The 18,438-nt window shown below is 32.3% G+C and overlaps 1 protein-coding gene across 3 annotated transcripts in view; it reads right to left on the bottom strand.

Annotated features, from left to right (window-relative positions):
• Txnl1 (thioredoxin like 1) overlaps nt 1-18,438 on the bottom strand; it is a 32,154-nt gene that overhangs the window by 8,322 nt on the left and 5,394 nt on the right. For all 3 annotated transcript variants that reach the window (XM_076836684.1, XM_076836685.1, XM_076836687.1), the window contains exons 2-6: nt 15,002-15,098; nt 10,056-10,229; nt 3,586-3,708; nt 1,787-1,856; nt 239-411 (exon numbers count right to left, since the gene is read on the bottom strand). In XM_076836684.1, coding sequence (XP_076692799.1) covers nt 239-411; nt 1,787-1,856; nt 3,586-3,708; nt 10,056-10,229; nt 15,002-15,098 — 637 coding nt within the window. The remainder of the gene's footprint in view (nt 1-238; nt 412-1,786; nt 1,857-3,585; nt 3,709-10,055; nt 10,230-15,001; nt 15,099-18,438) is intronic.

Below are 18,438 nucleotides of genomic sequence, written 5' to 3'. Positions count from 1 at the left end.
TTTAACAGAAGTTGATGTATATATGCACACATAATTAAACTGACAAACCCACAAATATTTAAAACTCAACCTGTCCTTCCTCTTTAGGGTACATAGTTACATTAAAAAGAAGAAATTTTATTAACCCATTTTTACTCATTTAAAATTGCTGGACAAAAACTACTTTAAAGGACCACTTAAATCATCTAGCATTGTTACCACAACCCCATTAAATATATCTCAATGAAATACTACTTACAGTTACACTGTTAACATTCTGAAACTTAACATAACGAAGTGGAACAATGCCATCTTCTTTGATATCATCCTCTGTCAGTTCCAGAGCTTGAGTTGGTTCACTTCTTTCTGCCTCTTCAAAATCCATAGATCGGGGTAGGTTGATAAAAATTTTTACATACTTAGGACCCTGACCTATAAAATGGTAGAATAAAGTGAAATGCTAAAAACTATGAACATACTATACTTTCTTTTATCAGTATACTCACAATATACATAGACACACACACACACAAATGGGCACACGCATCTATGCATATACCTACATGTACATTTATTAGAACTCCACCATCACGAGTTATATAAGTCTGAGTATTTTGACAATCCCTCCCTCCCCAATACATATTTACTGGTACCTTCTTGGCACAGCTAGCACTACTACAGTAAATATTAGGGATATAAGATTAAAATACACACATGAATGTGCATATATGTGTACACATACAAGTCAGTGTCCTTAATACAAAAGACATGCTATGATAAAAATAATAGCACTAATGAGGAGGTATAAGGAAGGTGGCAATGGATTCTGACAGTATATGCAGGTTAACAAATCTTCATAAAAGAAACAGCATTTGAGGTAGGTCTTGAGTTACCAACAAGTGATACATTTTGTTATTTAGGAGTAAAGTATTATCAAGTGACACCATTTAGCCAAAAGGGAATGAATCATAAAAACTGTCAAATTCCACCTTAAGGACTAGATTTGGAATGTGCTCATAGTAAGATCACAAGTGGGTCTTAATATTTTTTAACTTCAGGGTACAACTTAAGGTCCATATTTTGTGGCCAACTAAGGAATATTAAGATACATTTCTACAATATATACTTATATAAATATTCATAATAAAAGTATAATTTTACAAATGACAAATTATTAACATTCGAAAATTTAGAATAATACATAATAAGGAAATGCTATCTAATAAATGGGGGCCTTGGCTATTTCTCCCAATCAAGTAAACAAATCAACCAACCAACCTTAGATCCCCATTTCCCTAGGTTCTCCGCTCCCCGACTCAAAAAAAAAAAAAAAAAAAGTCAGTAATAGAAAAAAAAAGGAAAGGGTGGGCAAGGAAAATGCTTTATTTTACAAAAGTGAAACAGCAAGTCTATATGACTACGTCAACGTACACAGACACTACTGACATGGCACAAATAGGAAGATCTGAAGTCAAATTTTAGGAAGGGTTTAAAATCAATCTCATCTAGTTTTGACTCTAAAAAACAGCTGCTAAGAATATAAAGTTGGAAAGAAGGGTTCAGTAGTTTGTACACTAACGGGAAACAAATTTTAAAATAAAAGTTTAGAAATAAAAGTTCTATTTATTTATAATTCCAATCCCTAATAATTCCACATTTTTTGTCTATTCATTTATATTCTTCCAAAAACAATTCCACTCTTTCCCAAGACAAGGAATATCTATCTCAATGTAATAAAAAGTTTTAAATATGTGCTAGAAAGTCTAGGAAAGCAGGTTAATTTGAAGAAAAGCTGTCCTTTACTCACCATTATCTGGCCCTTGAAATTTCATGGAATAAAGTTTAACAGGTTGATTGAATGCCACAGTAATAAGTAGCTGTGGGGAAAATAGTTTCATTATAAAAGGGCTCTTGAACACCTTGAATACACAAAATACCTAAGCAGAATACAAATAACAGACACAGAAAACACCAAGTTCATCTCACAAAACCTAGGCAATATGGAAAATCAGTAAGTTGAAAGAAACTTGATTAGATTGACATTTGAGAAATACCACCATAAATTATTTATGTAAGTGAATGGTGAAAAAAAATTAATGACGTAAATTTACTAAAATTATGCATTAGAACCCATGGTCTTGTAAACTAAAAACTGGCAGGCAATTTACTTCCCAACAAATCAAACAAAATCCACCCCCAAATTAAAATAAAATTTAAACTACACATGTTAATATATAGTATACAGCTTTTATGGGATGATAATTTAGAGGCAATGAATAGATTACACAGAGAAACTAGCCCTTATATGGACTCCTACCCCAAACTCAAAAGAAAGAATAGGGCTCAAGGACTAGGGCATGTACTTGGCATGCATGAGACCCTGAGTCCAATCCCCAGAACAGAACTTCTACAGCTCAACAGTATACCTTCAAACCTCCATCTTAAAGTTATTTAACTAAATCTGGAAGGCCACATAAGAGAACTAGGGTACAAAACACTGCCAGGATGCCTATGTCTCAGAATGTGTGAGTCATTCATTCAACACTCTTTCCAGCCATAATTGTTTTTGACATAAGTACCTATGTTTCTAACCTGTAAGAAAGATTTGAGGGAGGCTGTAGGCACTCCTGCTAATATATATCATGTTACTGTACCATTCACAAGGAACTAAATATGAATGACACTCTCAAAGCTATAATAAGGTGTCCCTCGTTAACGAAAGGTTTATATTTAAGATTTGGATTTATAATTTCAGAATCATTTTGTGGTCTAAGAAAATGACAAGGCCAATTCCTTTGGTTATACTAACACTTTTTAAATTTTATCCATAATAATGTATCAAAAAATAGAAAGCATTACATGTTTAGAGAACTGAGCTACAAATGAAAGAAGGATAAGAGACCAAAAAGCCAGAAACACATTAAGCCAACAAGATATCTTCTTGAAGCCAGTGAACAATCATGTAATACTTTAAACACAGAGAAATATGCAGATCTGTACTTCAAAAAAATAACTTTTGTGAGCATATACAAGATGAACTAGAATGAGGACAAATCAGAGACAATGGCATAGAAAGTAAAGAAAATAATACCCAGGTAAGTTAAAAAATGGCCCGATGAAGGTTGTTGTGTCCTACTTCTTCTGGATGAGGGTGTTGCAGGGAAGCAAAGAAAAAAACCAGTACAGGTTTATATGCGGAAATGAGGAGCTAGCCACATAGGGAGTGTTCATCTAATTAGTCTCTATGCCTCAGACACAAACTCATCTGGGTGGGAAAAATGTATAGAAGGGAAATGAAGGATTAAAAACAGGACGAAAGAGCGGTGATGTCCCAACTGAACAGTGGGAGCAATCCAAGAGTTCTCCAATTTTTCTTAATAAGTCTGGCAGCTTATACAGAAGAAAAAAGTGCATCTGGATGGTCAAAGGATCAGAGTCAAAGAAACTAAAAGCTATAAAAAGGAAAGAAAGAACTGATCATCTGGAGGAGAGAGAGAGAAAGAGAGATATGAACCATGAGATGGGAACATGATAAAGAAATAAATAGTAGGGATAAATAGTAGGGATAAATAGTGACAATCCCTATACCTTCAGTCAAGCAATTACCTGTTCATCACAGTCAGATTCCAAGAAGGTCATGTCTTTTCGTAAACAGTTGTCAAAACCATGTTCATCGCTTTCATTGAGACATTCACAACCAGCCTTGTTAATAAAAGGCATTAAATCCATCTGAAAAATATTAAAATCAAAACTTAAAAAGCATTTGCATTTGGTGGAGATATGTTAAAATTTTAAATCTCGGATTCTTTCTAGACTAAGCAATCTTAAAGAAAACATTTGTTGTAAATAGTTACTAAAGCTTTTATAATGGTCTTTTTATTTGAATTTCTGATTGAGAGCTACCATTAATTATTAAAGCCAAATCTGGGTTTTCAACTAAGTAAGATCTCAGAAACTAAGTCTTTAACACTAGAATTATAAAATAATTGACGTACACTTTTTAAATAACTGCTTTACAGTAGAGATTATACAAATTAAAATACCTGTGAGATCCAAAGAAAGTCTACCTTCCTATTAAACCCTGGACTCTTTAAACCTACACCTATAAAAAGTTAACTTTAGAATAAGTAACAAATAGGGACTTAATAATATTTTTATTATAGAAAATTTTCAATGTTCAGAAATAGAATATAATGAACTTCATGTATCTATCATTTCTAGCTATAAAAATCACCAACTCATGGCAACTCATTTCACCTCTACCCCACCCCGACAACTTACATGGCCTCCCAATTATTTTGAAGCAAATCCTAGAAATCTTTTCATTTCATTCATGAACATTTCAGTATTTCTGAAGAGATAAGTATTTCTAAGAGATAAGTACTATTTAAAAACATACACACATTAATATCATTACCGCCACTAACCCCATAATAATACTTTAAAAGTATCAGTTTTATAATTTCCTGGGCTGTTTATAAAATATTCTAGAATTGAAGTATTAAACTCAGAATATAGATTCCAAAAAGTATAAACATGGTCTTTGGTTAATGTCTCTGAAATCTCTTTTAATCTATAGTCATTAAGCCTGTAGATCTCTTACTACAATGTATTTTGCTGCCTGGTTCCTGTGGTGTCAGTCACCATATTCCTGTCTCATGGATATTATGTTGACCAACACTTTCATTTTCCACCACAACACCAAAGAGGTGAATGCTTGAAATAAACCCAATTTTGTTCACGATAGTATTTTAAAATTCTACTAATAGATTAAAAGTTTGATTTTTGTTTACCAACATTTAAAATTTTTACAATACTCATCACTGAAGCTGATCTGTGGCTTTTCTTTTTGGCAAATACTTTACTAGATTCTGGGATATTATATTTACTTCAAGAAGAAATTTGAAAGTTTTCTCTTTACCGTCTTAAAAAACAGTTGTAACATCAGATTACCTGATTTTTAAAGATTTGGAAACATTCATTTGTGACGTTATATGGGCTTTATAGAAGAGCTATTTTACTGTTTCCTTTATTTCTCTATGCTAATTGGTCTATTTAGGTGTTCTTTTAAATAGTGGAGCTGGTTTTGGAAAACTATGCCTTTTAAGATATGTATCCATTTCACTTATCACAAGAACTATTTTTAAAGTTTACCAAGTAGTATAGATTATCAATCACTTGTTCAGCTTTCCATCACAAAGGACTTTCTTCATATTGTGAGTTTGAGTGTATATGAATATATATTTGAAAGATGACATATAAATGTGTATTTATACATATATATATACTATATTGTTTTGAAAAACTGAAAAAATATTTTTCATAGATTAAATAAAAATCAAAATGATAGTAATTCACTTGTATAAATCCCTATTTATTGATCAAATAGCCTAAATGCTTTCAAGGTCAAATGTTATATTAAATGTTTTACTCAGGGTAACATAGCCAATTCAAAAAGATGGTAAGAAGAAAAGGAAGGCTACAGATCAAAGTTTTACTGTAGTAAAATTATTCTGAACTTCACGAACATTTGTCTTGAAAGGGTAGTCCTGGCAAAATCTTTTAAATGCTGTCCGTATCTACCTACATACCACTAGGATTAAAACCCTACATATGAAGACAACGTTGCAATCATACTTTTAATATCTTAATGGTGAACATTAACTAAATGAGTAAATCATTTAAAATAACTTTTATTTTGATTTACTGTGGGGCACACACACAAAAAATACCACATGTAAATACTTGCTTTAGGGCTGAGGATGTGGCTCAATGGTACAGTGCTATGCTTAGCATACATGGGGCACTGAGTTTGATCCACAGAACAACAACAAAAAAAAGTAAACGCCTGCACTGAAGTGTTTTCTTATATAATACTACCTGTGACAAGATATTATACTAGCACTTATGACATAACTACAAAATGATACTCTAAAAATATGCAATAAAAAAGAAATATCTAACTATATGATCAACTTGCCAATAATGAGGACATATAAGAAAATCATATAAATTCAGATTGTGGAATAGTCTAGCCTGGAACTGCCAAATATGATGGACACTAGCCACATGTGACAATTTAAAATTAGATAAAATCAAAAATTCATTTACTCAGTCACATAAATGAATGTTAGATCTACTCATGCCTAGTAGTTTCCATATTATTAGAATGATGTTGATTTAGAATTTTAAAATATAGTCATGAAAGGAAAAAACGATAGGGAAAGGTTTCTAGACTGAAGAACACCAGAGAAATAACAAATGCAATTCATGATCTTTAATTTGATCCTAGATTGGGAAAAAGGACATTTTGGGGATTATTAAGGAAATCTGAATGTAAGAAATTAGAGATGTTGGGTCAATATTAAATGTATTAGAAGTAATTATGGTACCATGGTTATACAGGAAAATGTGCTTGTCCTTAGTAGCTACATGTTAAAATATTAAGAGATGAACCATCAAGCTGTCTATAACTTAACTTATACAGAATTCTGCAAAAACTGAAAGTGGGCAGTGAGGTAACACACAGGAAAGTCATACAAACCTTTCTATATTTTTGCCTCAACAAAGGTTTGTCTACTTACTACATAAATTAGGGTTACATAAATTTGATTTCATTTTGACGACTATGACAAATTTGTATGTCAAAATCCCTGAACAAGTTAAGTAATCAAAAGTTCCACAGTACTGAAATACACTAATATACCTAAAGATTCAGAACACAAGGCAGCACAAGCTCCATTCAAAAGTGCCTAGCATTCGAACTTCTGAAGAGAGGAAGACCTAGCAGAGAGCATGAAGGGGATTATCTGAAGCTATACTGTCTACTACCTACTCTTTTAGCAAGTGCAAGAGAAACAAGATACAATGCTTTAAATTTTTCCCAACTTTAAAAACCAATTTTAAGAACTAAAAGTCTTTTCCAGAAAAACATTTTCTTATATCTGATTAAGAATCTATTAAGATTTTTAGCTTTGGGGTATCATACTTATATCTTTGCAATATCTCCATACCCCAAAAGAGACACATGTAATTTCTCTTAAAAATTATAGTGAATAATATTTGTTCAGTTTTTAAAGAAATTCTTCATATCCTTTTAACTCTGGCACCTGTAAAATTAAGAGTTTCAAAATAGCTGGGAAGGTAGCTCAGTTGTTAATGCACTGACCTAGCATGTACTAAGTTCTGGGTTCAATCCCCAATACAACATATAATAAATAATTAAACACCACATGTAATAAATACTTAAATAAATGTTTTTTGAAAAGTTTCACAATAGAATTATAAAACCAATAACTGCAAAGCTTCTGAGTCTTAGAGCATAATGATTAAAACTCTTTATTCCAAGAAACCCACATTTTTTATCAAAAAACTACTTAAGATACAGGTTTTCATTCAGTGACTCTTTTCCCTATTAATTGTCTATTTGTAGGTAAGAATATTCCTAGGTACATATTACTAGCTTTAAATATTTAATAAACTTATAGGACCTAAATAGTTCAAAACTTTAATGTCCTGAGTGATACCTGATAGAAAAAACATGCATACATTTTAATAGCTTTGCACATTTTGTATACAATATTTGCATGAAAACTAAATTTTTATTCCTTAAAACTCATTCCACCACCCCCTACCTTAGATCCTACCTGAGACCAAAACACTGATATCACACTTGGTTGATGTAAACAAGTATCACTGTAGCTAAATAGCAGGACTGTCATATTCTTAAGACTTTTTTCATGCAAACACACTGAGCAATAAAGGAAAAAATAATCATACAAAAATACAAACACAAGAGTTTACAAGTTAAGTGATTTCCAAAATTTTCAACAGGCTACAACCTTCTGTTAAGCATTTACTAAAAAGGGCTTACAAATGTAAACATGTACCTCTTGCAGAATTACCTGAAACACAATCCCCAAAATGAAAGCATCAAAAGAATTAAGACCTCTCTTCTAACTTAAAACTGCCAGCTAACAAAGACAGCTGGCCTAATCTCATTTACACTAACCATTTACACTTCTGATTCTAATTTGCTCCTTTCTAACTGTTATGTAAGATGTTTTATAGAACATGGGCTCTGAGATACCACAAATTCTGCCCTAGGGATGATCGCAAGCTGTATAAAACTAAAAGTCTCAGGCCAAGATAATCTTAGATAAAGGACATGAGCTACAAGGACTAAAATAAAAACTGAGAGGTGCTGATGATGAAATCAAAATATATTGTTAGACTATTTAACTTTGCTAGAGATAAAACCTCTGTTACGTGGATCAGGATAGTAACAGTTGCCGAAGTTGTTTTTCAGGAACTTGGAGGCAGCTTTTATCTAGCTTAGACCAATTTAAACCACTGAGCCTTTACTTGGTCCGGTGCAACTGTCCAACAGGTGATTTCTTTCTCTGTCCTGAGATCACATTAACTTCTCTACTTTCCAAACATACACACTTTGGAAAGCCACAAAGTTACCTACACTTTTTCTCAGGTCTTAGACCACCCTGCTTGCTTGTTTGCTTTTCTCTCTCTTTCTCTCTCCCTCCCTCCCTCTCTCTCTCTCTCTCTCTCTCTCTCTCTCTCTCTCTCTCCCCCCCCCTTGGTGGGGGGTAGTACTGGGAACTAAACCCAGGGGTACTTTACCACCAAGTCACATCCCCATAAATATCCCTAAATCCTATCTCTGGCAGATTTGAGACTTACACTCCATCTCCACACTTGGCTGCCTTGTGAATAAACTTTCTCTTTTACAAAACTTGTCATTTCAGTGATTGGCATGCTACATGACAGGCAAAATGGGCCCAGCTCAGTAATTATCAGCCCTGACTTCAACAACATGTTCATACTTTCTAATTGGATGTTACAACTTCAAATTACAGTTCTATTTTAAATAAACACTAACTGTACTTCCCGAACTTAAAATCATTAATGCCAGTATCACACGTTACAGACACTGTTTGACACTCCTTAAACACACACAAAGAATCTCTCCTATTTACCTGACTACACTTTCTCCTTACTCAGCATGAACTAAAAGATTTTTGAAAGGACTTACAGATAACTCTATCATGTAGATCTACTTTAATTTATCTGATACACATTTTAAAATATATTAGTTTTAACTTAAGGTAACATTTTAAAAAATTCATTGTTTGATCTACCAATACTGTAATACTGTGAAAAACATATACAAAAAATTATGAAGTTAATAAAACATATTAGTATGCAGAATTTACAAATTTGTATAAACAAATCTGCTACCTTGAAATACTTCTGAATTTTACTTCCTTTATGAATAGCTCTCAAACTATAAAAATACTGCATTACAGTTATTTAGTTTTCAAACACTATTCGTTATTATGTAAAAAAAAGTTTTAACTTACTCTATTATTTAAAAAATATTTTTTTAGTTTTAGATGGACTTAATACTTTGATTTTATTTATTTTTATGTGGTGCTGAGGATCAAATCCAGGTGCCTCACACGTGCTAGGAAAGTGCTCTACTACTGAGCTATAACCCCAGCTCTTAACTTGCTCTTAAAACTTAGGAAAACATGATACTACAGTCACATTTGATTCTAAGACAAAATTAAACCAAAAACTAAACTAAAGAAAAAAAAAATGAATGCCAGAAAAGAGGTAATAATACATTTAAAAAGATAGAGAAAACTATAAGAAGTGGTGGCAAAGGGAGTTCAGAAGGTAATAGTCACATGTTAAAATTCACAATTTATTTTACATAATTATAAAAAAGTGGAATACTTTCCAATACATATTTCTTCACTTTTGTGGGGATAAAGTATAAAACAAATATTAGAATGTGGCTATTTAAATAGTTCAGGGAACAGATAAAACAAGTAGGAAAGAAATTTACCTGGAGAAATTTAGGAAAAAGTAGTTTATGATATAGTCTTAAGGTTATAACACAGACATACAGCCAACACTCAATAGTCAACTTCAGTTTCAAAGTTCTTACATGAAAATATTCCCAATTAGTAAGAGAAAAAATATGAACACATAGTCAATTTCATTTCATTTCAACCAAATAATGATATTATTATCTCATTTTTCTATCTACATACATAGCCTTTTGGAATATCTGTGTCCTCATTGCTTCCAGGGTCATTTTCTAAGTGTTGCTTGATTTTTTCTTCTAATCCAACAGCATCTGCTCCTTGATATTGATCAATTCTCACTTTGTTTCGAAAAAACAAAAACGTAGGTGTTGCTGATATATTGTTTGTGGCAGCAGTTCCCTAGAATTGGCAAATTAAACACTGTTATAAATAAAAATTAATCTTAACCATTTTGAATATTCATTCTATACCTTTATGAAAGTTAAATATCACAAGCTTTAACTAAAAAAATATGTAAGACAACATATTCCTAATTGTTAAAAAGAAGCAGACCTATTTCTAAGAGAGTTCCTACTGAGGCATAGCAATGTTACCTTTACCCACAAAAAAGAAAAACTCTATTTTTTAAGTTTTTTTTTTTTTAAAGAGAGAGAGAGAGAGAATTTCAATATTTATTTTTCAGTTTTCGGCGGACACAACATCTTTGTTTGTATGTGGTGCTAAGGAGCAAACCGGGGCCGCAAGCATGCCAAGCGAGCGCGCTATCGCTTGAGCCACATCCCCAGCCCCATTTTTTAAGTTTTACTATAAAAATACTTCATCCAATAGAATAATTAGCTTGCAATACAGAAATTGTGCTTTATACCCGACAGTTAACTCATAATTACACAGTATGTATGTCTCAGAATGAGCAGCCACAAAGGGTATTGCTAAGTTAACACAAACCAATGCTACTAAGAAAAAGTACATATCTGAAAAATGTTGCCTATTTACCCATAAAAAGGAGGCAATGTCTTGTATTGCAATCCTCACCCAATTTCTACTTTTATAGAAACAGAGAATTCCAGTCATCCACAAATGTGTAAGTTATCTTTTAAAATTCTGCCCTAACTCAATTTTATACCACAAATAAAATAGCCATTAATAACCAGTAAGAAATGATTCAAACTTTTTGTGGATAAGTATTAGAAAGTAGTTGGGGACTGGGGGTGCTAGAGCACTTGTCTAGCATGTGAGATGCCGGGGGTTTAATCCCCAGCACCACAAAAAAAAAAAAAAAAAAGTAATAAAGCAAATGTATTACTTTATATGTTCAAATACTATGAAAAGGTACCACTATATTGTTTAAAGAAAAAAACCTACAAAGAGAGCCTAGGGATATCTTCTTAGCCATGTAAGTGACAAAAAAACAATTACTAACATTAGAACAGTGCTATCCAAAATAAATATAAATCATGACCTATGAGTTATGCATGTAATTTTGAATATTCTAGCATCCACAATTAAAAAGTAAGAAACAGGTAAAATCAAATTTGCCACATTTCAAGCACTCAAAAACCACATTAGTGATTACCACACCAGACAGCAGAGTTCCAAAGGAAAGAACTTTCAAATTAGAGATAGTGAATACTGTACTTAAAATAAGGGCTAGTAAAGTGATACAGTCCAATAACATATGACTTAAGTACAAAAACACAGATGTGTAATGCAGGACTTACGCCAAATCCCCCAACTTCTAACTATATGATATTCTAAAATTTTTCCATACTCAGAAATGTAGCAAATACAAAGTCTCAAAAAAAAAAAAGAAGTGCTGCAAAGTCGTTCCTTAGAATTAAAAATTCTATAATTAGTATATGGAAGAACCTTCCAAAATTCTTTTTTTCCTTAAGAGTTCTACATATTTCTAAATATGCAAATACAGAACTGTCATACAGCCATTTCAACTAAGTCATCAGGGCAATTTACTTACCTACAACACTGTGTATCAATCAAGAGTAATCAGTATTTTAAAATTTCTGCTGAATATATAGTTTCAGAGATAAGATTACTAACTGATCAATTCAAATCAAATATAAGAATTCTCTGTTATGACTTTATAGTCAATCAATGCCTTAGTAGAATAAATAAATCTAGATATTGAAAATATTTTTTAAAAAATGTAAAACATGGAACTAACTGCCAGGTGATCTGTTACCCTTTTTTTCCCTTTTTTTAATTGGTACATTATAGTTGTACTTATTGGTGAGATCTGTTGTTATATATGTGTACATGCACACAACATAACAATATAATTTCGCCAATATCACTCCCTAGCACTTTCCCCCTCCCTCCCCACGTCTCTCACATATTGGTTCCTTTATTGATATCCCTTTGATTTTTAGGAAATCCACTACCATCTTTGTTTTCCTTTCTACTGTCTAGCTTTGGCATATGAGAGAAAACATGACCCTTAAACTGAGTTTAACTGATTTCACTTCACATGATGGTCACTAATTACATCCATTTTCCTGCAAATACCATAATTTTATTTTTCTTTATGGAAGACTAAAATTCCATTGTGCATATATACCATGTTTTCTTTATCCATTCATCCAGTGATGGATACCTAAGCTGATTCTATAGTTTGGCAATTGTGAAATATACTGCTATAAACATGGGATGCAGGGATTAGTGCAGTAAGATGACTTTAATTCTTCAGGATAAATACTCAGAAGTGGTACATCTGGGTTATAAGGTAATTCCATGCCTATTCTTTTGAGAAGCCTCCATACAGATTTCTATTGTGGTTGTACTAATTTAGTCCCACCAACAGTGTAGAAGTGTTCCTTTTTCTCCAACATCCTCTCCAGCATTTATTATAATTATTTGTATTCTTAATGACTTCCATTCTGACTGGAGTGAGATAAATTCTCAGTGTACTTTGATTTGCATTTTCCTAATTACTAATGATGTTGGACAATTTTTCATACATTTTTTTGGCCACTTGCATTTTTTTCCTTTGAGAAGTATCTGTTTAGTTCCTTTGACCATGTATTAATTGGGTTCTTTGATTTTTTTTTAGTGTAAAGTTTTTTGAGCTCATTATGTATTCTAGATATTAATTCTCTATCAGAAAAGTAGCTAACAAAGATTTTCTCCTGTTCCATGGGTTCTTTCTTTACAATGTTAATTGTTTCCTTTGCTGTGCAGACACTTTTTAATTTGATGCTGTCTCATTTATTAACTATCAGCATTATTTCCTGAGCTTCAGGAATCCTACTGAAAAAGTTGTTAGCTGTGCCTAAAAGCTAGAGTTTTGACCCTACATTTTCTTCTCGAAGTTGCATAGTTTCTGATCTAATTGAGTTCTTAATCCATTTTGAGTTGATTTTTGTACAGGGTCAGAAATAAGGGTCTAGTTTCATTCTTCCTACAAATGGAATACCAGTTGTCCCAACACCATTTGTTAAAAAGGCTGTCTTTCTCCAATGTATGTTTTTGCCACCTTCATCAAGGATCAGTTGACTACACCTGTGTGAGTTTGTTTCTCTGTCATCTATTCTGTACCACTGGTCCGTGTATCTGTTTTAATGCCAGTATCTTATAGTTTTTGTAACTGTAGCTCTGTAGTATAATTTGAAGATGGTATTATGAGGCATCCAGTATTGCTTTTTTGGCTTAAAATTGCTTTGGCTATTCTTAATTCATATGGCTATTATTCTTCTAAATGAATTTTAAGACTGTTTTTTCTAGTTCTGTGAAGAATGTCATTGGTATTTTGATCAGGACTGCACTGAATCTATATATTGCTTTTGGTAGTACAGTCATTTGAACAATATAAACTCTGCCGATCCATGAACATGGGATCTTCTGAGGTCTTCTTCAATTTCTTTCTCCAATGTTCTACAGTTTTTATTGTAGAGGGTCTTTCATCTCCTTGGTTAGACTGATTCCTAGTATTTTATTTTATTTTATTTTTGAGGCTACTGTAAATGAAATTGCTTTCCTAATTTCTTTCTCAGCAGATTCACTGTTGATATTTGTGTGTATGTGTGTGTATATGTGTGTGTGTGTGTGTGTGTGTGTGTGTTAAGTTGTAGATGGACACAATACCTTTATGTTATTTATTTATTTTTATTTGGCACTGAGGATCAAACCCAGGGCCTCATACTTGCGAGGCAAATGCTCTGCCACTGAGCCATAATCCCAACCCAAACTATTGGGGTTTTTTTCTTTTTTTTAAATATCTTTATTTTATTTTTATGTGGTGCTGAGGGTCGAACCCAGTGCCCCACTCATGCTAGGACAGTGCTCTACCTCTGAGCACAACCCCAAGCTATTGGTTTTTTAATGTTGTTTTTGTAACCAGCTACTTTATCACATTTGTTTATTAGCTCTAGCAGTCTTTTTGGTAGTTTTTTGGGGATCTTCTGGGAATAGGATCATATCATCTACAAAGAGTGATAATTTGACTTCTTCCGTTCCTATTTTTATCCTTTTATTTCCTTATTTTTCCTAATAGCTCTGGCTAGAATTTCTAGCACCATATTAAATAGGAGTAGTCTGAGTAGACAATCTTGTCTTCTCCCAGATTTTAAAGAAAATGCTTTTAGTTTTTCCCCATTTACTATAAGGTTGGCTTTGGGTTTTCCATATATAGTCTTATGATGTTGTGGTAGTTTCTTTCTATCCTTAGTTTCTCTAGAGTTTTTATCATGAATGGGTGCTGAATTTTGTTGAAGGCCTTCTCTGTATCAATTGAGATTACTTAATGATTCTTAATTAATTCTGTTAATGTGATGAATCACATTTACTGATGTGCATATATTAAAAAATCTTGCATCTCTGGAATAAAACCAATATGCAATCTTCTAAATATGTTGTTGAACACAATTTGCTAATTTTTTAAAAATATTTTTGCATCTAAGTTCATCAGGAATATTGGCCTAATCTGTTACTGTAACCATATCATATTAATTTTACATCTGGAAAAAAATACAAATCCCAAACAAATAATGTGCTATCTTTCATAACTAATGTAGCCAGAATGACATTCATAAAAATGATAACATTTTCCTACCTGCTAAAGGACAAAGTACTACGAGCATAAAGAGATAAACAAAAGATATTCACATTGGATTTCAAACTTATTAAAAAGTAAAAAAAAAACAAGGACTCCTCTCCCTTACCTGACACTGATGTACATCTACTTCCAAGAAAACAGCTTGTGGATATTTATTACTCATAGAACTGAAAGCTGGGGCAATCCTCAAACACGGTCCACACCTGTGGAAAAGAAAAAACGGACATTTAGTAAAATAACACCAAAGATTGTACTAATTTATATCTTAAAAGCACTTGGCAATTGAAACATAAAATAAAAACAAACTAATATTCCTGGCTTTGGACACGTTAGTCTTTTCCACTGGGCTATTGACATATACCTGTACCAATACCACACTGTCTTAATACAAATATTTTATTAGTTCTCAGGTTTAATATTGCTAGGTCTTCCAACTGCATGGAAAGAAATTAAACAAAACCCTAAATAAATGGAGGGATAAACTAAGTTCATGAACTGGAAAACTCGGTGTTTTCAAGATGTTAGTTTTCCTTTTCTTGATCTTTAGAATTAATGTAAAATTCCAGAAGTTTTATTGTAGAAATTACCAAATTTAAATTCTAAAATTTATTTGAAAATACCAAAGACAAACTGAGCCATCTGGAGATTCAAAATTGAAGAAGTTACATTACCACATATTAAGAATTACTATAAAACTTTATTAATTAAGAGTACACAGTACTGAGCCTATAGCTTAGCATACAGGCTGAGAATCTTTAATTTTCATATTTTGGGCTGGGGATATGTCTCAATGTTGAAGTGTTTGCATGGCATACAAAGGACCCTGGGTTCGATTCTCAACATTGCAAAAAGTAATAATAATAATAAAGTTTTATAGTTTGAAGCATTGTAGATTTTAGATTTTCAGATTAGTGATAACTAATATTTAATAATATTTAATAACTAATAATAATTTGCATAGATAAAATCTATGCAAATATTCCAAAGTCCTAAAATTTGAAACCCATGTATTTTAAACAGAGGGTAGTCAACCCGTACAATGATAAACAAACTCATCAAAGTAAGAATGAGGTCCAGAAACAGATCCCTCCTACATCTGTTTGATGAAAAGTTGACTCAGTCGTACAGTGGGGAAAGGATGGTGTTTTCAGTAAGTAGTGCTGATCAACTGGCTATTCAGATGAGGAAGTGGGGAATGAATCTGAACTCCTTACCTCACATCATATGCAAAAACCAATTCCAGATGGGAAGTATTAGAATATATTTGATAAATTTGATTGAATATATTTTAAAAATATAAACATATATATTTTTTGATATCAGGGATTGAACCCAGGGGCACTCAATAACACTCCAAATTCTTTTTATTTTTTATTTTAATAGGGTTCACTAAATTGCTTAGGATCTTGTATGTTGCTGAGGCTGAAGTTGGCCTCAAACTTGAAATTTTCCTGCCTCAGCCTCCTGAGCTGCCATGGGGATTACAGGTGTGCACCACCATGCTCCTGTATGTGAAAATACTAAGGTTAAGAACTTTCCTTCATTAAAAGACATCGTTAAAAAAGTGAGAAGGCCAGAAGGGCAAGACAAGAAGGGAGGGGGCAGGGGGTTAGCAATGATGGTGGAATGTGATAGACATCATTATTCAAAGTACATGTATGAAGACATGAATTGGTGTGAACATATTTCATATGCAAACAGTGATATGAAAAAATGTACTCTATACGTGTAATAAGAATTGTAATGCATTCCACTGTTATGTATTTAAAAAATAAAATCAATTAAATATTAAAATAAATAAACAAATAAATAAATAAAAGTGAGAAGGCAATTCAGATTGAGAAAAAATACTCGTAAAACATATCTAATATGTAAAGAACTCTAATACATCAAAAAGAACAATAATGGCATCCAGAAAAAAAAACTGTAACTTCTTGAGCAGTAACTTGCCAAATTAAATTATCCAAACAGTCAATAAAAATAAAAAAGGTACTCGACTTCAGGAGTTAGTAGGGAAATGCAAGTTAAAACTGCCTCCACCAAAATAAGTAAAACAAGAAAGAATGAACTGTTTTTAAGAATGTGGAGCAATTGAACTTTCATATACTGTTTGTGACAGTGCAAATTAGAATAAGCATCTTTTGGGGTTTAAAAAAAAAGGAATTGGCATTATTTCCTAAGCTACACATATACCTACCTACCAATGACCATTCCCAGAGTATATCACCAACAAAAATGTTAATCTTAAGGCACATGAGAAAAAAATTAATGATAGTAATATTCTTAGCAGTAAATAACAAGAAATCTACTCACATTCTTATCAATATTAGAATGCATAAATTAATTATAGTCATTTATACAATATAATACGATGCAACAATGAAAATAACTGATGTAAAATCTCAAGGGAAAGAACAAATTTCACAAAAATAAAAACTACACAGCATATACTCTTATGGATCCCATTTACACACACTTCAAAATCGGCAAAATAATTTAATGATTTATAAATCAGGACAATGGTTACCATTGTGAGATTTAGTGACAGGAGGGAGATTTCTGGAAGCTAGTAATGTTTTGTCTGGGAGGTGATTACACACGTGTGTTCAGTTTGTAAAAATTCACTGAATTATACCTTTATAATTGGGCACTGTGTACATTGTAATTCAATAAACATGAGAAAAACCTTGGTTTTAGCAGACAGGGATGTTAGAAAAAGCAAATTCTACAGCACAAAATGAAAACAAATACTAACTCAAGTCACGATCAACCCCATTCTTAACATATTCAGCATTTTTGTCCTGTGTCATCATAAAGCTTCACATCAAAAAGCTAAGAAAATAACTATGCAGTTCTTAAGCACTAAATTTATTGTTTCTGAAAAAAAGAATTTTTGGATCTAAGAATCCTCAGGCTCAGAAACACATGTTTATAGAGAAACATGTACAGTCAACCAAAACTATCTCTATGATCATATTTTGATACTATATCTGTATGAAAATGCAAACTATATAGGTAAATACGCAGAAAAAATTAGGCAAGATATAACAAATAGTTAACACTAATTACTTCTGCAATGTGGAACTGGAAAAGAGAATTTAGATATGAATTTTTTTTCAAATATCCATAATTCTGTTTCCTTCTTTTTAATGATAAAATGGAATTTTTATTTTTTTAAAAATTAAATGAGTTGAAAAGAGAGAATTTAACATTAACTGAATATAAACACATATTCATGCTATGACACAATATATCCGTTTCTGAAAACTTCCATACTGCAAAACCATGCATTCAAAATATGAGGATTTATGAAAAAAAGAATCTTGAGGCAAAGCACTTGAAACTATGTAACTAGATCACCAAGAAAAACAGTAATAACTTGGACTCAGGAAATAGGTGGACATCCCAGCAGGTAGGCTACCTTAGAGGATATTTTAAATGAACAAAACAGTACAGGTGTTGTGATAGTACAGGTGGAAATAGGGCTCTAAACCAGTGGGGCTGCCACTGAGAGGAACAGGAGGAAATGTAACCCTTCTGGAG

The sequence above is a fragment of the Callospermophilus lateralis genome, chromosome 17 (genome assembly GCF_048772815.1).
Source record: "Callospermophilus lateralis isolate mCalLat2 chromosome 17, mCalLat2.hap1, whole genome shotgun sequence".
Classification (NCBI taxonomy): domain Eukaryota; kingdom Metazoa; phylum Chordata; class Mammalia; order Rodentia; family Sciuridae; genus Callospermophilus; species Callospermophilus lateralis.
This window is presented reverse-complemented; position numbering and strand designations above follow the sequence as displayed.